Source organism: Eptesicus fuscus, chromosome 16 (genome assembly GCF_027574615.1).
Source record: "Eptesicus fuscus isolate TK198812 chromosome 16, DD_ASM_mEF_20220401, whole genome shotgun sequence".
Classification (NCBI taxonomy): domain Eukaryota; kingdom Metazoa; phylum Chordata; class Mammalia; order Chiroptera; family Vespertilionidae; genus Eptesicus; species Eptesicus fuscus.
Genome location: NC_072488.1, coordinates 66,283,207 through 66,308,732, shown reverse-complemented (window position 1 = coordinate 66,308,732; position 25,526 = coordinate 66,283,207). Strand labels below are relative to the sequence as shown.

At 44.3% G+C, this 25,526-nt stretch overlaps 2 protein-coding genes across 2 annotated transcripts in view; both read left to right on the top strand.

Moving 5' to 3' along the window:
• The window catches only part of RFX8 (regulatory factor X8), an 87,100-nt gene extending 74,858 nt beyond the window's left edge, over positions 1-12,242 (top strand). The window contains 2 exon segments of the mRNA XM_008153434.3: positions 7,130-7,443; positions 11,920-12,242. Of these exon segments, the coding sequence (XP_008151656.1) occupies positions 7,130-7,443; positions 11,920-12,096 (491 nt within the window). The 3' untranslated portion in view covers positions 12,097-12,242.
• An 8,879-nt stretch (positions 12,243-21,121) lies between these two features.
• CREG2 (cellular repressor of E1A stimulated genes 2) lies at positions 21,122-24,249 on the top strand. Its single transcript, XM_028128168.2, is given in 3 exon segments — positions 21,122-21,305; positions 21,308-21,528; positions 23,901-24,249. Coding segments are annotated over 3 exon segments (618 nt in total). The 3' UTR covers positions 24,114-24,249.
• Positions 24,250-25,526: the final 1,277 nt, after the last annotated feature.

The window sequence follows — 25,526 nt, the reverse complement described above, 5'->3', positions numbered from 1 at the left end:
TGCTCTCTCCAACTCTGTGGCTGCCGACATTTTTGTTAGGATTTATTTATCTTCTATCATTGAAACTTTGTAGCATTGAGTGGAGGCCTAGGCCAGCAAGGGCAGGCAGAAAGCTTGGCTTCCTCCATTGCCAGGGAAACCCAAGCCTCTCTCCTGTTCTCCATGGCTGCAGCCATCTTGGTTGAGTTTATTTTCATATTCACTCCTGATTGGCTGGTGGGCGTGGCTTGTGGGTGTAGCAGAGGTATGGTCAATTTGCATATTACTCTTTTATTAGATAGGATACTAGTGGCCCTGTGCACAAAATTTGTGCACATTAAAAAGGAATTAGAGGAAATATTTTAATATTGCTATTTGCCCTTTCTCTATAATAGAAATGTCAGAGATGAAAGAAAATTAGTAAAATATATATGAAAATCTCCCTCCTGTCAGAGTCTGGGGCATGCTGTGGAACCCAGAGTCAAGTTCCCGCTCATCCATGTGCACCTCAAAATCACACGAGACCCAGACCTGGCCTGCTCCACCCCTGTCAAGCCCCTCTGGGTGGAGGGCGCAGCCTCAGGTCTCCCGTCAAGCCCTGCTGGGTGCGAGGCACAGCCTCAGGTCCTCCATCAAGCCCCACTGGATGAGGGGCTCTACCTCAGGTCCCCTGGCCCTAGGGCTAGGGCTTGATGACCATTTGCATATTAGCTCTTTATTATATAGGACTAGTGGCCTGGTGCATGAAATTCATGCATCGGGGGGGGGGCCTTCCCTCAGCCCAGCCTGCACCCCCTCCAATCAGGGACATCCCTCTCGCAATCTGGGACCACTGGCTCCTAACTGCTCACCTACCTGCTCTGCCAGCCTGGCTGATTGCCCCTAACCTCTCTGCCTACCTGCCTGATCCCCCCTAACTGCCTCTTCCTGCCTTCCTGATCACCCCCAACTGCCCTTCCCTGCCAGCCTGATCTCACCCCCAACTGCCCTCCCCTGCTGGCCTGATCGCCCCTAACCTCCTCTGCCTCGCCCCCCACCACCATGGCTTTGTCCAGAAGGAAGTCGGACATCCAAAAGATGGCCAGTCAACCCGGTCTAATTAGCATATCACCCTTTTATTAGTATAGATAGTTTATCCAATCTACATTCTTATTAATAGTTGGCCACCAGAAAAATACAGACTCAAATCCTGCTTCTATCTGATTCCTAGCTTTAAATTCTTTAAGGACGACTCTTGGAACCCCAATGGGATCCATATAAATCTGGGGATCAAAGGAGCCCCCTGGACTCTCTCTCCTCTTCCTAGTCTGTCTGTCCATTGAAAAAGGTTTACGATATGCCAAAGTGAAAGGGATAGCTGATTGTATCAGCGGGCAAGTTCTACTCCATTTGCTGGGCAAGGCCAGAAGTCAGGGTTCCCATAACACCACCAGACATCAGCACAGGGTATCGGCAGTACAGCATGATGGGCTTCTGAGGATACTCGGCCATTTACACATCCAGATAAATTTCTCATAAACTCTGAGTACTGTTCCCCCTCTACCTTGAGAGGCAGGAGGTATAGTTTACTAGTACATTGGAGGATGGGGGCTGGATAGTTTTGGGGGGGTCCTAGCTCTTTACCTCTGTAGTATGGGAACAACAGGGCAAGAGTTTTACCGGAAGCATTTCCCCAGGCGGTTTTCTCCAGGTACAGGACAAGCACACATTCCATCCTGTTACTGTCAGAGGTCCATTTGACAGTATGGATCTCTAGCCTTCCTGCCGCACAAGCATAACAGTCACTTTTATTTAAGGTGTATACAGAATACCTAATCCATTCCACCAGGCATTCGCATGGTGGGGGCAGTGGCCTAGGGGATCTTGTCCTGTGACATCTACTCCTAAATCTAGTCCTAGCCAATCTTTTGGCCTAAAGGCTGAAATATCCAAGTCATTCAAGTTATCTATAATCAATAACTTATCTGGGTAAGCATGATCCAGATTGTACACATTTCTCCAGCCCATATTGTAAGTCCCTGCAATTTGCCAGATCCCTAAAGCAAATAGAGCCCAGTACATAATGGTTATTAAGACAGCTCAGTTTTTAGCATCAATTTCAAGGGGATATGTCCTGGTATGGCTGTCCAAGTTGAGGCATGTCCACCCTTAACCCGTGTGTGATGGGTCCAACCTCACTCTGCAGTACGAACAGCAGTCTCTGTGGTAAGCAAGACAGGTAGGGTCCTTCCCAGGAGGGTTCTAACTTGCTTCCCTCCCAAGTCTTTATTAGAATAGACATAGTCTACTGGTTGATGGCGATGAACCAGAACCTCAACAGGAGGGCTTTGAGCCAGGAGGCCTTCTAACCTGAGAGAGATTAAAGTAGAAGAGATACCCAGTACATAGTTCTTAAGTAATTGTCCTCTAGTTTCCATTGTAGGGAGGTCTGGGGGCATTCCAGGGCCTATTGGAATCATTGAAAGCTGATTTTAGGTCAAGAAAAAAAATTTAACTCCATTTATCCTTGGGTGTGGTCAGCAAATGACACTAATTGGATATTTCTAAAATTTTTATGGGCAAAGGACCTAAATAGATTCTTTTCAAAAGAGGAGATACAGAACGCCAAGAGACATATGAAAACATGCTCCATTTAGTTCATTTCCTTTTCTGGTGATTCTGCCTTTTCTTTCATATGGGGTTCTTTGTCTCCCCATTTTTTCTGTTCCTTTGTGATTGTTTCTATGTATTAGATCAAACTGCAATGCCACCCAGATTTTTTGAGTTATCTTATATAGATGTGTTTTGGGACCAAGTGGTGCAATCTCTCTGGTCTTCTGGTCTGGGTATTCGTGATATTCCCTATTTCTTGGTATGGTTAGGTCTTGACTGTTATTGTCCCATTTGTAGATGGAGTCTCCTATCAGGGTGTCTAGTTATGTGGCTCACTCTCTACCACATTGACTGAACAGCACAAAATACAACTTGACAAGACACGACACAAAGGGAACAAAACACGAATGTACTCATGACACTGATCACCCCAATAAAAGTGTCCACCAGAGAAAGGAGTAGTAGAGATAAAAGAGGGAAAAATGATATCAAGAAAAGAAAAATGGTGAGAGAGAAAAGAAAAAGAATAAAAAATATAAATGGGAAGAAAATACCACAAAACAAACAGATAAACCAAAAGATGCAAAAAACAAACACCCAAAAAATGGGGGCAGGACATGAAGAGGCAGAGCTTATATACAGAAAGTAAGGTTAAGGAATTGAACGAATAGGGGAAGGACCATGGTTCACTATAGAGGAGGTAGAAAGAGAATGAGTGGGTAAGAAGAAAATAAAAATAAATAAATAAAACAAAAAAATAAGATTTTAAAATTTATTCATCCATTTTTTGAAAAGGTGAATAGAGGAGAGAGCAGGTAGGCTTGAGTTTGTGAGTGAAACTAATTAAGCAATTAGGAGAAGAGAGGAAGAGAGGAGAGGAAAAACAAGCATCAAAAAATTTATTAGCAAAGAAAGAGAAAGGAGAAGGTGCATAGACTTGGAGCAGGGGAGAGGAAATTAGATATATGAGTAAGCCAATAGAGACTACAATAATAACATCAATAAAACAGATAAAAACATCAATTTTTTAAAAAATATATATTTTTATTGATTTCAGAGAGGAAGGAAGAGGGAGAGAGAGATAGAAACATTAATGATGACAGTGAATCATTGATCGGCTGCATCCTGCAGGCCCCCCACTGGGGATCAAGCCTGCTACCCAGGGATGTACCCTTGACTGGACTCAAACCTGAGACCCTTCAGTCCTCAGGCCAATGCTCTATCCACCGAGCCAAACCAGCTAGGGCAAAACATCAATTTTTAACAAGGGTTAAAAAGAAAGGAAAGAGAAATATTAAAGTGGGGATAGGAGAAGAGAAAAACAGGATGAAAGAGGGAGAAGAGAGGAAGAAAGGGGTGGGGGAAAAAGAAAAAAAGATAAAATAAAATAATAAAAAAACAAAATAGAATATAGAAAAATAATACAAAAAATTAAAAAAGAAAATGAAGAAAATTTTTTTGTTTTAATATAAAAGATAAAAATATTAAAAAGTGAAGTGTTGTTTGCTTCAGCTGTTTTAATGTTCCATGGGAGCTGGTTTAAGACCCCATTCTTGTGTTCTGTCTGCCACTTCTCAGTTTCCTGTTAGGTAGTCAGCACTGTGTTGAAGTTCCAAACAATTCACTGCTCCTCTGTTTGTGTCTGTCTCCACAGCCTTGGCTGAACCCAGGTGGGACCAACCTGCCTCCTTTGCCTATCTGCCTGCTGTCAATCTTAATCTCTCAAGTGTCTGTTTCTGACAGGGCTTTAGGTGGGGGTGGTGCTGTATCACTTTCTGGGACTGAATGACCTCTCTTCAACCCAGTCCCTGAGGGCTCTTCGAGGCTATTCAGAATTTTTGTGTCCTTTGTACCACTCAGGGTGTAGGCTAGTTGTGGCTGTATTTGCTGCCTTGAGGCTGCTGGGAGGGGCTGGCTCTTCAGGAGAAAAATGTCTGCTTAGGTCTGGAGGGTCAGGAATGTCTCAGTGCCAGATTTCTGGTAATTTCTCCCCAACCTGCTCTCCTCTATAGCCTCTCCCCAAACTCCAGAAGTCTGCACCTCCACCTGCACCTCAGTTATGGGTCAGTGTTTGTATTTGAAGGGTCCTATGAACTGGGTTTAGTGAGTAAAAGCAAACACCAAACAGAGGCAAAACAACCACTCGACTGTGAGTTTCTCTCCCCCTGGCACTGTGCGGCTCAGGCAGTTCTTCAGGCCACTTTTCTGGGCGCAGCCTCTCACAGCTGTGGACTTAGATCTAGAATCCCCAGCCGCCAGCAGCCCTGTGGATTTCCTTTCCACAGTCGGGTATTATACCTGTCCCCAAGGGATGTGGACTTGGTGCCGTGCAGCTTCCTTCTGACCTTTTTGGCTTAGTGGTCATGCTTCTCTTTCCAGCCCAGATCCCCAATCCTACCATTCTCTGGGCATCCCCTGCCCTTACTGGCTGTGAATTGTCTCACCAGCTGTGTCTACTTTGCCAATTTTGGGTAGATGTCATACCATTTAGTTCCTCCTTCTATCTATTCTGGGATAAGGCTCAGGACACGTCTGCCTATTTGGCTGCCATTTTTCTCTCCTCCCTCAGCAGAAACACTCTCATATACAATATTTACAGGCACACAGACACCACAGAATGCCCTGCATTAACAAAACCACCAAAGCAGAGTAATGTCTTCTGTCCCTGGTTTGGGGACTGCCCCTTCCCAGAACCTCAGCATTTTCCCAATGGACTATTTTGGGGGAATGTATTCCCTAGGCCTAAAATTTTGTTTCCCATCCCCAGAAAGTTCCTTGTGTCTGTTCATGCTCAACTCCCATATTGGAGATTTCTTGCACCCTCCGAGATCCACTTCCTCCCTCTCTTGCCACTTCCCTTGAGGGAGAATGGAACTAGGGCATTGGAACAGATCAGAGCTCCACACTTGCTTCCCATCTGGGATGCATCTCATTCACACACACAACCTCAGGGATGTCCCGACCACCAAGTTCCTACTTACTTCCTTCCAAAGATTTTCTGTACTTTGGTCTATGCGTAGAGTCTCCTGGTCTCCCAGTTTCCTTTCTTGTGCCCTTCCCCCCTGCATTGCCAACTGAACTTCCCTCCAGAGTCTGTCACCATTTTGGAGTATTGTAGGTTTCCCTCTCCCAGAGGCCACCATGATGAGATGGTGGGGTGCACCCCTCCTAGGGAGGGGATCCAAACCAATCTCTCAAGTGGCAAAATCTCAGACCAGTCCCCAAATGGTTAGCAATGCTTGTCAACGGTGTTACAAGAATGAGACAAACACTCAAAACTGGATCGGCAAGGCAAATTTACTTCTGAAGAAAGGTGCAGTTGCCCGCTGAAAATCATGGGCAAAGCACACCAAACGGGAAGTCTGATCGGGTGTTACTCCATGACACGGTCTACCCTGCCCCTCACTCTGACTCTGACTTGATTGGTCAGAGCTCAGAGCTCTGATTCACATTATTGTGCGATTGGCTAATTCAGAGGAAGGGGAGGAGCAAGGCAGAGCCTAAGATGGTAGCCCCCTAAGAATCTGAAGGTCATATCAAAATGGCAGAAGCTAAGATGGCAGCAAGCTCCTTTCTTTGACAGAAAAGATTGCTGGTTCACTCTCAAAATTATAATGCAAATACTGGTGGTAGTCTGCCCCAGAATTGCAAGCTGGTGCCAGTGGCTGCCACTAATGGCCACCCCGGGGACAGAACCCTTTGCGTGTCTCTGTAACTCTCTGCTGTCCACCTCTGCTTGGTACTTTGACTTCTCCTTTGAACCAGTTGCAACAACTTATCAGTTCCTTCATCCACTCATGAGTTACATAAAATATTTGACACAAGTTCACTTCATATCTGTATAAGATTTGTGCTTTTACATGAATTAAAAAATTAACTTTAAGAAATTTCAATAGGCCAGATCTCCCCTCTGCTTCTCAGCTGGACATTACTTACTCTTGTCTCCTGGATGACCAAATGCCTTCGGGTTGAGAGCAGTCGGCGGAGTCAGTGCACCTGTCTCTCTGGCCAGTCTCCATGACAGTCCCTACAGGCCTCCGAGGGAGAATGTCTCTCCATGCGGAGCACCTGCCGCCATCCCTCACCCACAGCCTGGCAGGAGATGCAGCCATGCAGACTGCAATGGGCATGGGCTGCATGTTGATCCCCACAGATGGCAGCAGGGCCCCTCTGCACGCTGCCCGCACCTTCCCTTCCACCCTCTCCCTTGCTTCCCTCTGTGCGAACTACAGGAAGCTGAGGGGCGCTTCCTCCTGCTCTGAGAATGGCACCCCTTTCTCTATAGGAATTGCTTTCCCCCTTTCATAGCAGATGGGGCTTAACTTCCCTTTCATGGCTCAGGCTAGTGAACTCTCTGTGCTTCTTGTCAGAGGTCACCTTGCTGGGGTTCTCTTGACCTGGAAGGCCACATGGGTGGTAGGCCCACCCAGGACCCTCAGGATCAGTGGTAGGGGAGGCTCCAGGGCACATGAGTGAAAAGCCCCAGAAAAGTTGTTAGTTTCACAGCGAATGTCATTTGTCTATTGAGTTATTCACTTTGGTTGTTATTTATATGTAGGATCCTGGCACCTGTTTCACTTGCTGCTTTTGGAATATGTGACTCATATCCTGCAGTCATGCTTAGAAGAGGAAGTGGACGACGATGGGGGAAATCTCAAGGAGATGCCACCAGATGACCAGTCTCTTATCCAGCCAGACCAGGCACCTTGCCAGCCTCCAGATTCTCCACTATCTCAGGAGGATGAAAGCCCCCATGGGGCTCCCCGCTGGGTGATGCTGAAACACGTGAGCCAGAGCCAGTGTCCCGTGGGAGTGAGCAGCGTGGTTCTCAGGGTCCTGGGCTTCCTGGTGGACACTGCCACAGGCAATAAGGTACCGAGGCCGGGCACCAACTCCTGGTCAGTTTTTTCAAGGGCAGTAAGAACCACCAGGTGGTTAGGAAACCCATAAAGACCCCATTGCCCATCAAACAATGACATAGACTCTAGAGTGATCTTTGCTTTGGGTTACTTTGCCAGGAGTGATTATAATAGCTTATCTGTTGGTCACTGTTTGGCTCAGTTTGGGGTGCATTAATATGAGCCTGGCACGATTATGGTGCAGAATATGTGGATGGCCTGGGTCTTGCCTTCCAGGAGTTTCCCTGACATGGTCAGGCTAACTGAAAAATAGATCACCACTGGCCGCTGCACTGAGTGGTATGCACTGAAAATGCCTCTGGCGTTAAGGAAGGAAAAACTGGGTGGTCTAAACAGAAAGGATTTGAAAAGATGGAATTGAAAGACATAAAATTAAGGATTGCTATTTATCCAACACTTACTGTACATCCTTTATATACATTATCTTGAAGCCATACAATACTACAGAGTGTCTATTCTGATCACTTCCATGTCATGGATGAGAAAACTGAGGCTCAGAGAAGCTAGGTAGGTGACTTGCACAAAGTCATACAGTAAGCAAATTGAGACACAGAGTTTGGAGTCCTGGCCTGCCTGATCTCAAGTCCATTCTTCTCCCACAACACTAGGAGCATGATTCATGCCCTGAGAAGTGTAGAACACAGGTTACCGAGGTCAGAGATCTGGCCTGGAAACCAAAATGAGGAGCCTTACTGATGTAGGAAGCCATTGAAACACTTCCGCTGATTGAGGGGAGTGGCTAGTTTACAAAATCTTGACAACAATTGTCTTGGTACTAATTTCTAAAACTTCTATCTATACCTATGTTTGGAAACTTAGCCAGTTTACATAGTATCTCTTCTGCACCCATGAGTTCCTCTTTTGAGTAGATGAGAGGGCTTAGTAGGAGACCATTAAAGGCAGGGCATTGTCCTTGACCTGGGTTAACTGTGGTCCTGGCTAAGGGATGAGTCACAGCCTGAAAGTGTTCATGCCCTACAGTCCTCAAAATAACTGGAGCCTTCCAGAGCCTTCTCCTTCCAGCACAAAGCCTCTTCACAAGTTCTCCAGAGTGCAAATAACCTGTACAAGCTGCTATGGAGCGCTGCTCGAAAAGGACTCTGTGCTGGACAAAAACACTATGACTGGAGAGAAGAAAATGCATCTCTCGGTTTTATTAATTCTCTGTCTGTATTTGGTCTTCTTTCCCAATGGCTAATTCATGTATCCAGCTCTCTGCAATGACCTTGGTACAGTAGATTCAGACATGTGTCTGTAAATAAGAAACTCACCTCTTTTGTGAGTGTGTGTGTAAAGCAGACATACTAATGAGGCTTGACATAGTGAAATACTGGTCATGGAACCAGTGGCAAAAGGATGGGGATGGGAGTAACTGGGCCTCCTTAGAAGAGGAACAGCTGGAGCAGGCAGGTAAGGCACCACTCATCAGTTGGTGTTTCAGGGCTCTTGGCAGAGAAAAGGCCCAGTCAAATCTTAAGAAGGGACTAGTTGGCTGTACTGTGCCCAGGAGAATGTCTTTCCCTGCTCCCTGACCCTATGGAGAATGTATCCCATCCTGGCAAAGGGCCCTGCAAGGCTGGCCAGTGGGAAGCTCAACTAAATACACTGAAACATTCTGTACAGCCCTAACAAGACAAGCATTGTGCTGGGCATTCAGCTCCAACAGCGCTGATCTCTCTCATCACTGGCTGAAGCAAGAGCTCGGATGGTAGACAATTTAGTCACTAAGGTAACTGGGAATAAACTTTCACCTCTGGGGCATAGTTGGAAGTGGCTGGAGAGCAGAAACTGCCGGGCTCCCTGTATTGGGCATTTCAATGCAACCCAACAAGATGTTGTTATCATTGCTTCCATTTCTCAGATAGCAAAACTGAAGCCCCTAAGGGGATGAGTAATGCTCTCAAGGTTACTTCGCCAATAGGCAGAGCAGGGATTCAAACCCCCATAAAAGACTATCCTTTTCTAGCAACTTCTCTCTCTTAAAGGGTATGACCATGTGCTTTCATTCCAAAATCAGTGAGTTGGGAGTAAATGAAAAATATCTTCAAGTCTGATGACTTGGGGAAATAAGTAGGCATTTCTGGTACATAACTTGCTGTGTTTAAACTCTACATCCTCCACTGAGAATCTTGGAAAAGTCGCCTCATCTATCTGAGCCTCAGTCTCCTCACCTACAAAACAGTAATAATAATTTCTAAGTCCATGGGGCCAGTATGAGGTTTAAATAAGTTAATCATCATTCTTAGAACATGAAACTCCTAGATCATAGTAAGTAATCATGGTTATTATTTCTCCAACAAAACCTCCTAACACTCTCTACCCAACCCAATAGCAATTCTGAAATTCATTGTATTGGGGTTTGACCTACAGTCATGTGCCACATAACATTTTGGTCAACAATGTACCATATGTACAATAGTGGTCCTATAAGATTAGAATGGAGTGGAAAAACTACTATCACCTAGTAACATCATAGCACAACATATGCATTACTCACGTGTTTGTGGTGATGCTGATGTAAACAAACCTACTGCACCTCCAGTTGTAGAAAAGCATAGCATATGCATTATGTATAGTATATTGCTATTGGTTTATGTATTTACCATACTATATCTTTTATCATTACTTTAGAGTGTATTCTTTCTACTTATAAAAGAACATTTGCTATAAAACAGCATGCCATGTCACGCTGGCTACAGTCTCAGACAGAGTCTCCATTGCATCATTTTCTCTTGTATTTGATTTAATCTCATGTTGTTTTGTACATTAACATGTTGTACAGCTCTGTAGCCTAGGAGCAACAGGCTAACCCATACAACCTAGTTGGGTAGTAGGCTATACCATCTAGGTGCACTTTATGAAGTTCACACAATGATGAAATTGCCCAATGACAAATTTCTCAGAATGTATCCCTATAGTTAAGAGGTGCATGACTATATATTTAATTGGCGGAAACAATAGAGAAGGTATTAAAGCATTAAAAGCAGATGAATGTCACATAATCCAAGGTAATATGCATTAGAAATTAATTAAACCTGCTTCTCTTGGTGAATGCTCACTGAATTAGCGATAGTGACTTAAGTTAATGCCAAAAAGTTATGCTCATTTAATTTTCATTGCATTTATTATTCAGCATTGCACTCATCATCAACAAAGTGCCCCATTTGCACTCATCTGCCATGACTAACACCCAATTCAGTTGCACATCTGTGTCAGCTGCATCCATTGAACAATTAGCATTGCCCTGCACCTGCGGTGAGAATCCAGGTCAGCACTCAGATTGCCATCGCCATCTGTCACTCTTCTACCTTCTAGCGATGTTCAAAACAATAAGACACCAAGGTGTTTTAAGAATACTGTAAAAAATTACACTGATATTAGGTGGTATTCAGAATATCCTTTTGAAAGTTCTTACAGTTTTTACTGTAGGTCGTGTGACTCAAGGATTAAAGCATAGCAAAAGTATTAAAAATAATAAATGACACTTCAGCTATAGGGTAAAGGTGAAGACAATGTTTTTTTAGAAAAAGAAAACATCTTTGCATTGGGTGATGATGGTTATTATCAAATTTACAGAGGAAGGGTGAGAAATATACTTTCATGAACCTTGCATTTGAAGTTATCTTGTACACATCTTTCTCAAAATATAGTAACTTGTTGGGGGCTTATTAATGGAATCAAACCAAGAAAATATATCACTGTAGGTTTCTAAAGTAATCATGTGCAGGATTTGTCTGTCCTCCCTCTGAGCTAAGGGAAGGATGGCATTTTATCCTTGTCCTTCTGATGGGAAGACCCGCTCAGGCAAGTCAGATGGCTTATGTGAGAGCTGGCACTTCAGTTCATATCAGAGTCTATGAACTTCTCAAATCTATTACTGCACCATTGAGTGCCAGTTTACTCAATGGTTGTTTTCACAGATCTTTTCCTCCTTATCTACTGGTATATTTGATGGGTGGTGGAGGGAGAGTCTATGTGAGAACTTGACCCAACTATGTTAGCCCAGAACTGACAAGAATGCAGGATTGGTACCCATCTGGAAGGCAGGCAAAATGATGTGTGCTACAGCCACAGGGAAGCCCATGGGTATTTCACAGCTTCCTCTTGAGTCTCCCTCTCCCACATCTTTAATGGGAGGGTGTTGTTTTTTAACCAGTGTCTCACAAACAATGGCAGGCAGCCCCGTTCCTTTTCCTAAAGAGAGCTCACCTGCTCCCACTCCCCTGGCCTCTCTGGCAGCATCCGGGGTGGAGATTCCTTCCATGCAGTCCTCACCAGACCCTGAGCATTCCCCTGGGAAATTAGGATCTCCTGTAGCAGAAATAAATCCACAAGCTTCCCAACATGGGGGCGAGGGTGTGGTAGAAGAATTCAAATGGTGGGCCCTGCATTGTTTTATCTTTTGCTTTTAAACACTTCCCTCTTGCAGCTCGTCCAGGTATTGTTGGAAGACACAGCCACCAAAAGCACCGTCAAACTCAGCCTCCCTGTGGGACAAGAGGCCCTCATCACCCTAAACGATGGACAAAAGTTTATGATTCACATATCAGATGTACCCCAAAGCTCTGAAAATATTCATTTCAGGGAAAGCAGTGCTAATAAGTAAGATTATTTATTTGAATAGGAAAGGAAAAAAACATAGATTTTCATTCTTAAAAATATATGAAATGCTAAAACCTTTGTATTGATAAGAAAAAAGATTTTATGTACATAATAGAGTGTAGTATTGTCTATTTTATGTTTATGTGTATTTCAAGGAGTTGGTTTTGATGAAACGTATAAACTGATTTGGAGAATAATATTGGTAGCTGTTTGCTTCTCCTTCGGGCTTTCCAAGCATTTCTATTTGGGAACTTCACAGAAGAGAAATCTTGTTGGGAGTACAGAAATTGATATATTGTGGGCCATTGGAAGGGCACCAGGTGTTAGATTGATGGGGTCAGACTGGACCTGGGTTCAGCAACCTCGGTATTTAGGTTCTGTCTAGGAAAGAATTCAGAGCCAAGACTCAAACTATAAGAGAACTTTTATTTAGAAAATCACAGAGGTGGAAGAAACAATTCTTAGAAAAAATGGGCTGAAGAAACAAGCCATAGAGGCAAAGGAAGGGCCCTAGAAGCTTGGGAGTGAACTCACCTATGGAGAGAGGGGAGGGGAAGGTGCCAGTGTGCTCCTGGGAGGGAGGGGAAAAGGCAGGGTCCTGTTCCCTGGAGGGAGGCGCTGGGTCCTCCGTCCTAAGCGCTCTAAGGGTGCAGACTTCAGGGGAGTCCCAGGGAAGATCTCAGTAGGACAGTCAGCAGCTTTCCTGGTGTGTCCTTTCAGGGTCATGGTCTCCACCACGGTCAGCCCCAGGGCAGGGGTCAGCACCAGTGCAGCTGGGCCTGACGGCAGCCGTGGGGTCACTTGTCTGGTTTTGCTGCTCTTCTGGGCCTGGAGCTGAACTACAACTGAGGCCCAGATGTTACCTCTGGGGAGGAAAGGTCAGGGGTCCAAACTGTAAGACCAGCGACCTGCTGGGGAGGAAAGCCCACCCTGGGGATGAGGTCCCACCCTACAGTTGTCTGCTAGGCACCCGGGGCTGTCCACCTGGTGACCTTCTGTACCTGGCCCAGCATCCTTGCTCTGCTCATGTCTGTCTAATGCCCACCACAGATACATTTCCAGAGAAAGGTCAAGTTTGAAGAATGCAAACTGGTACAAGCAGTAATTGGCCAATGGTAATATTATTTTCCTTCACCTTGGTAGTGCCCCAATTGAAACAGAATTTGTAGAAAGAACTCCTCAGGCAGTGAAGAATAAAACAAAATTTGATAGCACTGTTAGACTTACTCTCTGGTCCATTAACCCATCCCAACTTTCTTTGGTTCACCATCACAGCTTCCTTAAAGAGATACAATTTTGAATCTAATAACATCTGCAACAAATGAGGATGTCCTGCTTTGAATCACTTTTTATTCCTCTCTTTGTAACAAAATCCTAAAAATGTTGATACTAAGAACAGACCATTATTAAACCAGATCCATTTTTATGTAACTGGTTATAATATTTAAAAGAAATTTAACAATTCATTCTAAACATGATTATTGGTATAATAAAAATAAGGAGAAAATATTTTACTGATCTCATATTCCATAACAAATTAAATTTCCCTAAATGCCTAGAAATTCTAAAGAAATATAAGAACTATATGTCACTAGATTCATTAAGAATAATTTGTCTTTATGGTTTAAAAAGTAGTATTTTAGGCCTTTCACCACTACATTTAATATGCTATTTCATTTCTTAAGCTCTCTGGGAGTAGTTATTTGTCAAAGAATAACTCAGAGTTATTCCTTTGCTCACTGTTCTGTGTCTTTGCATTATCCCTGGTTGCTCACATGTAAGTAGACAGGTGGTAGACTGAGGCAAAGAACAAAGACAACAACAAGAACTATCAATCTGGGAACAGTGAAATATTTTTTGGCATATTTTGGGGTGAACTGATTACCTGAGAGCTAGCAGAGGGCACTCTACCCTTGAAAGGCCAACCAGGTTTATCAAAGAAAATTTAATAGTTTATCTGTGGGGTTAGAAGTTAGGAGAGGAGATGAGGCTGCATAGTAACAGGAGAAGGTGGGCTTCTGGGACCCTCACGGTGTTCCAGCTCTTATCTGGGGGTGGTCAGACAGTGTGTTTGTCTTGTGAAAATGTGTCACAAAGCTTACAATATAATTTGATTGCCTTTCTGCATATGTTATGTATTTAAGATGTATTTTTTAAAGTAAAAAGCATTGCACACATCATGGGGGTTGTATTGGAGGCTGCTGGTGGGAGAAGGGCTAGAAAGCACACAGATTCCAAGAGAAAGTGAGCTGGGTTGATAGGCTGCCAGGGCCAACAAGCATTGGTGTGAGACTGGCACTGCCACCTGTGTTTTGTTTTCCCTCCTACCTCATGATTGGAGGCAGGAGGCCTAGCAAACACAGGTCTCAAGCCCTGGCACACTTTCCACCCAGGAGAAGAGAGAAGAATTCATCTTTAATAAAGTTTGACATTTTTATTATTACACTGGGCTGGAGATTCTAATTACTAACAGAGACAGCTTTTATGATTGAAAGTAGCTGGTAGTCTTCTATTATTTAAAAGTGAACATTAATGTGAATAGGAACTTCCTCTAGCCCCTCCCCCAAATTTGGATTTTTAGCCAAGAGCCATAAATAACACACAGAGCAGGTGCAAGGATTGTGTTCTGTTTGTACCATCTATCAGTTCACGGCTGTGGCATTACAAATTCATCTTTAATGACTTAAAACAGCCACAATTTACTTATTATTTCTTACCAGCCCACAGGTTGCTTGGACAGTTCTGGTGATCTGGACTGGACTTGGTTAACCTCGTCTGGGTTTGCTCAACCATCTGCTGCTCCTGACAAGCTTGGGCCTCCAGTAAAATGACCTGGCTCTTCCCTGTGTGACCCCACATCCCTCCAGCAGGCTAGTCCGTGCATGTTCCCATGGCAGAGGTGGGACCCAAGAGAGTGAAAGTGGAAACACACAGCACGTTTTCATGCTTCTGCTTGTGACAGTGTGTTCCTGTCCCATTGGCCAAAGCAAAGCAGAGAGGGTGTGGACATAGTAAATGGCGTGGCCACAAGGAGGTGTCAAACAACTGCAGTCACTGATTTCAATCCAACTAATCAAGTTTAACTCAATATAACGTTCCAAAATTATTTGTCATGTATTTATTCATTTATTGAATAGTCTTAAAGCACTAAGGATCACCAATGAACGATTGGGCAAATCCATGCCCTTTGGCAGTTTATATTCCAAGTGGAAGGCTGACACTGAACCAATTGACAAATAAAAGCCTAATATCTTAGGTGGTAATTACTGTAATAGTAAAAAAATAATAATAATAACACTATGAGGGAGATAGAAAGTGAGGGTGATGCTGGCTTTAAAGCAAGGTGTCTCTCACAAGGCACAATTTGAAAAGAGATCTGAAAAAAATGAGAAGGTTGGAGAACAAATTAGAGAAGTGAGCAGCACTACCCGGCAGCCCCATGACCACTTGACGTTAATAGCCATGACTTTTAAATGATTAAGGGACTTAAAATCCCTGGTTTTCAGGAATGTGGCAAGCTCATTTATTTGAACCAATTCATCAGGTGAAAACAATTATACATCTTGAAAAAATATATATAAAATGTCTTATTAAAAGCTGAAAAGATAGAAAAATCTCCAGGTCAAAATCTAATATAGCCAGCTAAACTAAGCACCAAGGCTACCTTTTTGATCCACACAATTTTGAGCTTTGAGCTTGATGACTTTTCTTAATGTTAGGGCAAAAGTCAAATATTGGACCCATCTAGGGTGGGGTGTCTAATGGCAGACTTCATAAATTGGAACACCCAAAGGGCTGAACATTTCAGGTAAGGGTGAGTCAGAAGTAAGGTGTTCCTGCCCTCCTCACCCCCCAGGAATAACGAAGTTGCTGAGCACATCGGAGTAGGAGAACTGTCACTGTCTCAGCTCCTTTTCTCCCAGCCCCTGGCATCCACTTCTGTTACTGACAAATGATATTCTATTTTATGGGTATACCACTTTTTATTTATTCATTCATCATTTGATGGGCCATTAGGTTGTTTTCACATAATGGGGAAAATGACTATTGTCATTTCCACTTGAGTGTTGTCTATATAAACATTTGTGACAAGGTTTTGTGTGGATGTATGTTTTCAGTTCTCTAGGATATATACACCTAGGAGTGAAGTTGACGGTTCATATGGTAACTCTATGTTTAACCTTTACAAAAATTGCCAAACTGTTTTCCAAAGTGGCTGCACCATTTTATATTTCCATCAGGGAAAAAACCTCTTGATGGACTTTAAGGGAGAGACTGACAGCAATACAGTCATAGTAGGAGACTTTAACACCCCACTGACATCACTGGATAGATCTTCCAGACAAAAGATTAACAAGGAAACAGCAGCCTTAAATACACTACATCAGATGGATCTAACCTATATTTATAGAACATTTCACCCCAAAGCAACAAAATATACATTTCTCTCAACTGCACATGGAACATTCTCAAAGATAGACTACATGTTAGGGCACAAAACACGTCTATATAAATTCAAGAAGAGTGATATAATACCAAGCATCTTCTCAGATCACAATAGCATGAAGTTAGAAATAAACTACAATAAAAAACTCAAAAACACTCAAATACATGGAGGCTAAATAGCATGTTATTAAACAATGAATGGGTTACCAATGAGATCAAACAAGAAATTAAAAACTTCCTGGAAACAAATGAAAATGAACACACAACTACACAAAACCTATGGGATACCATGAAAGCAGTCCTGAGAGGGAAGTTCATAGCACTACAGGCCTACATCAAGAAACAAGAAAAAGGGCTAATCAACCATCTAACCCCAACACTAAATGAACTAGAAAGAGAACAGCAAAATCCCAGAGGAAGTAGAAGGAAGGAAATAATAATGATCAGAGTTGAAATAAATGACGCAAAGACTAAAAAACAGTACAAAAATCAATAAATCCAAGAGCTGGTTCTTTGAAAAGATAAGTAAGATCGATGAACCCCTAGCCAGACTCATCAAGAAACAAACAGAGGGGACCCAAATAAATAAAATTAGAAATGAAAGATGCGATATATCAATGGACACCACAGAAATACAAATGATTGTAAGCAAATACTATGAAAAACTGTATGCCAACAAACTGGACAACCTGGATGAAATGGACAAATTCCTAGAAACATACAATCTTCCAAAATTCAATCAGGAAGAATCAGAAAACCTGAGTAGGCCAATAACAACTGATGAAATTGAAGTAGTAATTTAAAAACTTCCAGCAAACAAAAGATTTATAGGTAAATTTTACCAAACATTCAAAGAGGAACTAACACATATCCTCAACAAACTATTCCAAAAAATTCAAGAGGATGGAACACTTCCGAGTTCTTTTTATGAACTCAGATTATCCTAATTACAAAACCAGATACAGATACTACAAAGAAAGAAAATTACAGGCCAACAACCCTGATGAACACAGATGCTAAAATCCTCAACAAAATATTAGCAAATCAGATCCAGCAATATATTTAAAAGATAATAAACCATGATCAAGTGGAATTTATGCCAGGGATACAAGGCTGGTACAAGATTTGCAAATCAATAAATGTGATCTATCACATAAGTAATTTGAAAGATAAAAACCACACAATCATATCAATATATACAGAAATAGTATTTGACAAAATCAGGCATCCTTTTTTGATAAAAACTCTCAGTAAAGTGGGACTAGAGGGATCATATATCAACATAATAAAGGCCATATATGACAAAAATACAGCCAATATAGTAGTCAATGGACAAAAACTATAAGCGTTTCTTTTAAGAACAGGAACAAGACAATGATGTCCGCTTTCACCACTCTTATTCAACATAGTACTGGAAGTCCTATCCACATCAATCAGACAAGAAGAAGAGATAAAAGGCATCCAAATTGGAAAGAAAGAAGTAAAACTGTCATTATTTGCAGATGACATGATATTGTACATAGAAATCCCTAAAGACTACACCAGGAAACCACTAGACTTAATAAATGAATTCAGCAAGGTAGCAGGTTACAAAATCAACATCCGTAAATTGAGGGCATTTTTATATACCAATAATTGACTCTCAGAAAGAGAAACTAAAAAAGCAATCCCATTTATTGTTGCAACAAAAAGGTAAGATACTAAGGAATAAACTTAACCAAGGAGGTAAAAGACCTGTACTTGGAAAACTATAGGACATTTAAAAAAAAAAAAAGAAAGAAAGAAAGAGAGGAAGACACAAATAAATGGAAGTGTATACCATGTTCATGGATTGGAAGAATTAACCTCATTAAAATGTCTTTTCTACCCAAAGCAATCTACAAATTCAATGCAATCCCTATTAAAATACCAGTGGCATACTTCACAGAGCTAGAACAAATACTCCAAAATTTATATGGAACTATAAAAGACCCCGAATAACTGCAGCAATCTTGAGAAAGAAGAATTAAGTAGGAGGGATCACAATACCAAATATCAATCTATACTACAAAGCCATTGTAACCAAAACAGCCTGGTACTGGCACAAGAACAGGCATATAGACCAATGGATCAGAACAGAGAACCCAGATATTAATCCACACCATTATGGTCAATTAATATTTGACATGGGAGGCAAGAACATACAATGGAGTAAAGATGGTCTCTTCAACAAATGGTGCTTGGAAAGCTGTCAGGCGCATGAAAAAGATTAAATGAGACCACCACCTTACACTATATACAAGGATAAACTCAAGGTGGCTAAAAGACTTAAATGTGAGGCATGAAATCATAAAAATCTTAGAGGAGAACATGGGCAGTAAAATCTCAGACATTTCACATAACAATATGTTTACATATACATCTCCTAGGGCAAAGAAACTAAGGAGAAAATAAACAAATGGAACTACATAAAAATAAAAAGCTTCTGCACAGCAGAAGAAACCACCATCAAAATGAAAAGGGAACCCACTGAGTAGGAGAACATACTTGCTAATGATACATCTGATAAGGGGTTAATATCCAAAATATATAAAGTACTCATACAACTCAACAAAAGAAAGACAATCCAATTAAAAATGAGCAGAAGGCCTGAATGGTCATTTCTCCAAAAAGGACATACAGATGCCCAAGAGACACATGAAAAAATGCTCAAAGTCACCAATCATCATAGAGATGCAAATGAAAACCACAATGAGATAACACCTCACACCTGTTAGAATGTATATCATTTTAAAAAATCCACAAATAAGTGCTGGTGAGGATGTGGAGATAAGGGAACACTAGTTCACTGCTGGTGGGAATGCAGACTGGTGCAGCCACTGTGGGAAACAGTATGGAGTTTCCTCAAAAAATTAAAAATGGAACTCCCATTTGACCCAGCGATCCCACTTCTGGGAATATATCCCAAAAAAACAGAAACACCAATCAGAAAGGATATATGCATCCCTATTTTCCTAGCAGCACAATTTACAAAGGCTAAGATTTAGAAACAGCCCAAGTGCCCATCAGTAGATGAGTGGATAAAAAAGCTGTGGGACATTTACACCATGGAATACTATCTAGCTGTAAAAAAAGAGGGATCTATTACCCTTTGGGACAGCATGGATGGACCTGGAGACTATTATGCTAAGTGAAATAAGCCAAACTGAGAAAGACAAATATCATGTGATCTCACTTATTTGTGGAACCTAATGAACAAAATGAATTGACCAACAAAATAAGACCTGAAGCAGGGAGGTATGGAACAGACTGACCTACCTCGATGTGTGGTTGGGAGGACAAGAAGAGAGCAATAAAAAAACTTGTACATTTATTAGAGGCCTGGTGCATGAAATTTGTGCAGGGGGGGCGGTGGTCCCTCAGCCCGGCCTGCACCCTCTCCAATCCGGGACCCCTTGGGGGATGTCTGACTGCCTCTCACAATCCAGGACCACTGGCTCCTAACCGCTTGCCTGTCTGCCTGCCTGATTGCCCCTAACCACCTCTGCCTGCCTGCCTGATCGCCCCTAACTGCTCTCCTGCCTTCGGGGGCTGAAGGCACTGGCTCCTGTGACCGCCAGGCGGGCGGCTTGTCCCCATCCCGGGCTGCAGCCTGCCTGGTCCCCATTCCTCTCTCCCCAGTGTTGAGTGTCTGAGCCGTTTTGGCTGAAGGTGTGAGGGCATGAGGACCATTTGCATATTAGCTCTTTATTATATAGGACAAGCAGAGGTTTAAAGCATAAATAATTTAAAATTATTTTGATATCTATAAAACTTTACTATTGGAAACAGCCTCAATTTTCATCAATAGGAGACTTTTAAAATTGTGGTGCATTTTCACAGTTCTCTGCCCACTTGGTCCCAGTCACATTCTCTCTGGCTCTGGGTTGCCTTTATTTCAGTTTGCATGCGAAAAAAGTGGTTTTGCTTTTAGACGACCTCGCGGCAATGCGTCTGTCCTAGCAAAGTGTGAGCTGGTCCTTGTCCTTACCGAGCAAGAGAATGAGCTTTGGCACCAGACGGACTTGGTGCTAATTTATAGTCACCATGTACTCAGTTTCCTCCTCTATAAAATAATAATAATCTCTACCTTTGTCCTGTCAAAATACAATGCTCGCACCATGCCACCGCTGGTGTAAGCCTCTCCAAATATTAACTCCTTTAACCCTCTGAGTTAAATTCTGTATTTCTCCGAGTCCCAGTGACGTTAGGTGACTCGGCAGGGTCACACAGCTGGAAGGAGAGTGGAGGGGTGAGTGAGTCGGGACTTGTCTGGCTGCCGACCCTGAGCCCCACAGCGGGACCTGAACCCATTCCAGACCTGGCGCGCAATGCGGCTCTGCCCGCGGCCAGGGCAGTGCCTGCAGCTTTGGGGCGCAATCCAGTCTTCCAGGATCCTCGACTTCTCCAGGTGGCTGTGGCTTCTAGGGAGGCGTCCCCGCGGCGGAGCGACTCCTGCGGGGAGGCTACGCGAGCTCCAGCTCCCGCATCCGCCACCCGGGGCGCCGCAGCCCTGGCCAGCGCTGGAGCGCGGCTCGGTCCGCGGTTGGGGCCCCGCCTGCGAGATGTCGGTGCGCCCAGGCCAGCGGTCCGCGCGGCCCGGGCCCAGCCTCGCCTGGTTGCTGTGCCGCGGCGCCCTGCTGGCGCCGGCCGCGGGCGACGTGATCGTGAGCTCCGTGTCCAGGGCCACCGCCAACTAGATGGGTGAGGAGCTGGACCGCGCCTTCACCGAGGAGGCGACGCCCGCGCTGTGGAGGACTCGGGCAATTTCTGGCAGCGGAGTTTCCCGACCTCGGCGCACAAGGAAGACCCGCACCTGCCGCTCCCCGTGGGCACCGCCGCCTCCGCCGCCTTCCACGCCCCTAGGATGCTCTCCTACAAGAGCGGCTCTCGGCTGTGCCCGGGCACCGCCCGCTTCCTGGCCCACGCCAGCGCCTGGGGCTGTCTGGCCTCCGTGCAGGCGCAGGAGAAGGTAAGCCGCCTCTCCGGAAGCCGGTGGCGGGTGCCTGCCTCTCAGTGGCCTGGCACGCCGGCGACGCACCCAGGGGACAGGGAGACGCTAGCAACCACTCAGTCCTGGGATCCAGGTTTAACAGATGTGCCCAGTGGGCGGGATTGGCCTGTAGGAACCGAATTTGCTTCCGTTCGCCTGGCAAAGGGGCAGGCGGGAAGGGGGCGGACAGCCTGGCTTCCTGCCGGGCGGATGAGGATTGAAGCGCAGCCGTGAGATGCGCATAGAGAGGGACAGTTAACCAGCGCCTGACCAGAGACCTGAAACCACGGGATGGTCTGTGGCCTCACAGAGTAGTGGCGGTCAGCCCCGGCCAGCTCATTGCGCCGGCCAATACGCCTGACCTTCCCTGGCACTTACTAACACAGAACCCAATTGGGGGCTGGGACAAAGACATCTCCTGGGCCTTGGCGGCAATTTACATTAAAAAAGAAAAGAAAAGAAAAAACAAACAAAGGAAAATGGGACTCAAGAATTTTTCCTGAAAGGAGGCTTAATGTGCAAAATGTGTAGATGCTGGAATGAGCTGTTATCCACTGCAGATTTTATTGTTCAGTTCACAAATGTTTTACTCACCTGTTGGGCCCGATTCCACCTGAAGCTGAAATGCCATGGATAACTGATGAGGTTCTGACCATCCACAGGAGGGCTGACCATCCACAGGGATACATCCTCCAGAAATGGCTGTTATGGCTGTTAAGATAGATGGAAGGGGTTTTCTACAGGATAGTAATGTGAACTATTACTTCATGACAAAACAATTATTGTGTGAATGTCCAGGTCCTTGTCCAGGGAGCAGGTTCTTGCCCCAGGCATGGGTCTCACCTCCTTGTCTAGGAATTCACATGGCTGACTGGGTAGCTTGAAGGCCCTGTTTAGCTTAAAAATGTTAGCTCATGGCAGCCTCGTTCTGATTATGGCAATGATCCCACCCTCTCTCCCAGCACCCAGGCCGTGTTTGACTGGTGCCCGGCTCCGAAGACACACCTTAAGAAGAAGACAGGAGGCTTCAATATGAAGCTGATCTTGCTTTGAAACACAGATGGTTTCAAGCAGTTGAGTCTGGTATTAATGTACTAAAGATATTTTGACTTTTGACATCCCTTTTCTTAGCTCCCTTAGTAGTTCCCCTTCCCATATTGACATTTAATCCAAACTCAGTGAATTAAGAGAACACTTACCGAGTGTCTGCCATATGTGCGAGCACACTCCAGGCAGTTTGTAACTAGCTGAAAAACAGAATCTGTGAATGAACTGACATTGCTGTTTTGAAGGACTCTAACATTTTGTTTTCTTAAAGATTCAAGCCATCCCTTATCACAATCCTGCACAATGTTGTCATGCAGCACTTCAGAGGCAAAGTCGGCCCCTGAGTTCTGAGCTCAGTTACACTGAGGAACACTGTGCAGGGAGAAGCTCCGGGGATGCTGGGTCCAGCGGGGCTTGAGAGGACCTGAGGAATGCTGATGTGTGTCTGAGCTTTCACCCTCTCTCCTAGATGATCGTGAACAACAGCTGGCACATTTTGGTCCAGCATCTACACATTTTGCACATTAAGCCTCCTTTAAGCTAAAAGGATGAAAAACCAATTTCCCATAAGTTGTTGAATTGTATAATGACATTTTAAAACTTGATTTGAGAGAGAGAGAAACATCTATTTGTTGTTTGACTTATTCATGCATTCATTGGTTGCTTCTTGTATGTGCCCTGACTGGGGATTGAACCTGAAACCTTGGCGTATCAGGACGATGTTTAACCAACTGAGCAACCTGACAAGGGCAATGAAATGTTATTCATTAAAATTAAAATATGACTAATCCAAGAGAAAGTGGTGTGGCCCTTAAAAGAAAGAATAATAGAAAGTGCCTGGAGTCCAAAGACTAGGTAAGATGGCAAAGTTAAAACTTAAATCCTATCCCCAAAGTTGCTTAAAACTTGGGGACGCAATGAAGCCAGTGGGATTCCAGGGGGGCTGTGGGAGAGGTGTTAATAGCCCTCCATAAATTTCATTTCCCTCCCCAAATACTAGTAACTTCAGATTTGATAAAGTGAGTGCATTTGCTATGTACTTACAGCTTTAAGACTAAGTTCCTAACCATCTCTCCCAAACAAATGGTCACTGCTAAGGTCCTCTATGGAAATGTGGAGGCATCACTGAGTAAATGGGCAGAATGGGGACCACTGTGCCTTAATTACCCCCTGTCAGAGCCTGGTGACGCCATGGTCTTCATATTCCCAGCACTGCAGTTCCTGGTCAGAGACGTGAGCTAAGCTCCCAGCTCAGGGCAGTCCACAAGCCTGCATTGACAAAGCCTTTTTTCTGCGTTTGTTAGGTGCCAGGACTGCCGTGTGGGAACTGCTTGCCCTTCAGTGGCGGCCCCTTGAACAGCAGCACTGGGATTCCCTTCTTCTACATGACACCTAAGGACGCCGCAGTGGCCGATCTGATGGAGAACCCCATGCCGTCGCTCCTGCTGCAGGAATCCGAGGGAGAGTTCTGTAGGCAGACAGGGGTTTGGCCTCCCCCACACAGGTCCTCTGCATAAAGCAGAGAGGCTGGGCGGGGAAGTGTGTGTGTGGGGGGGTGTTCTCTGGGTGGAGTGACTTGAGATCCTGAGATGCAAAGTGGTGTCTTCACCAACGCGAAGTGGGAAGCACAGGTGCCCTTGGAGTCAAATCAGTAAATCCACCGGTCCCTGTGACTTGTTTTTCTTTGTTTTCTTACCTGGAAAATGAGAATAGTTTCTACCTCATAGGGTTATTGGGAGTTTTAACCTAAAAATAAAAAGGACTTTCAAAGTGAGAGGCAAAAAGCACTTATTGAGATTAAGAAGAGCCGTTCAGATGCGCTGATTCATTCCAAATAGTGTGCTGATGAAGAGACAAGGCGTGCATTCCCGAGAAGTGGAGGGGCGGAGCTGCATCAGTAGAGGGAAGACACTCCTATTGGTGCAGGTAACGAGTGATACTGATTCTCAGCAGTGTCTGCAACTGTCAGTCCCGGTCACCGTGCCGCAGGCGCACTGTCTGCCTTCTTGTTACCTTCGCACACAGTTCTCTGGGACGCAGTGTGCTTTACACGGGTCCACCAAAGGTGTGCTTCCTCTGGTTAACATCCCAAAGACTGGAGACGGAGACGTTCAAGCCATTTCCTCTGGAATGGCAGCTCCATCTCCATGTTAAAGAGGCTTGTTTATTATTATCATTGTTCTAATGAGAGTTGGAAATATTTACAGAGTGTCTGGGACAATACCAGGGGGATAATTGGCAGCTCTTATTAGAAAAGGGGGGCTGGGATGCGGGGAGGTTGGGGAAGGGAGAGTCATGGTAGTTTTCCCAAGGCACATGTAGCATAGAGTCTATTTATTGTTTTTTGAATTAATGTCTACCCCCCCCCCTCTCCAAGAGAGCCGTGTGCAATAAAGACCTGGACTCCTTTAATACACTTTCTCAAAAACTGTCTAAAAGAAAAGACACTTAAGCTCAAATGGAACATTGATCCAACACCTTCATCTGAATTTAAAATATAGAGCTTGAAATTAAATCCTGCCAGGGAGGCGTCTACTCCAAGCTGGTTTGGCGGCTGCAAATGTCTCCCCCTCCCTCCCCCCACTCCCCTTCCTTCCCGTTTCCCCCCCCCCCCCACACACACACACAGGAGCAGCAAATGCAGCAGGTAGCCTCAGGTGAGTCCCTTGATCCGAAGGCCTCAGTTGCCTCACCTATAAAAGGATGTGATGCTTTAGAAAATTGGATAATATTTATCCCAGCTTCAAAATTCTGCTATTTTTTAAGCAAAGCATGAAAACCATGTTAAGCAAACACACCTATTAGTTCTCTGAGAAGGAAGAGGTAGTAATCAAAGCGACAATGCGCTGTGGGACGCAGTGTGGGTCAGAGGCTGTCACTTACCCTTGGGACACTGACAATGAGACTCCATTGGGCTGGAGATAGTTCAA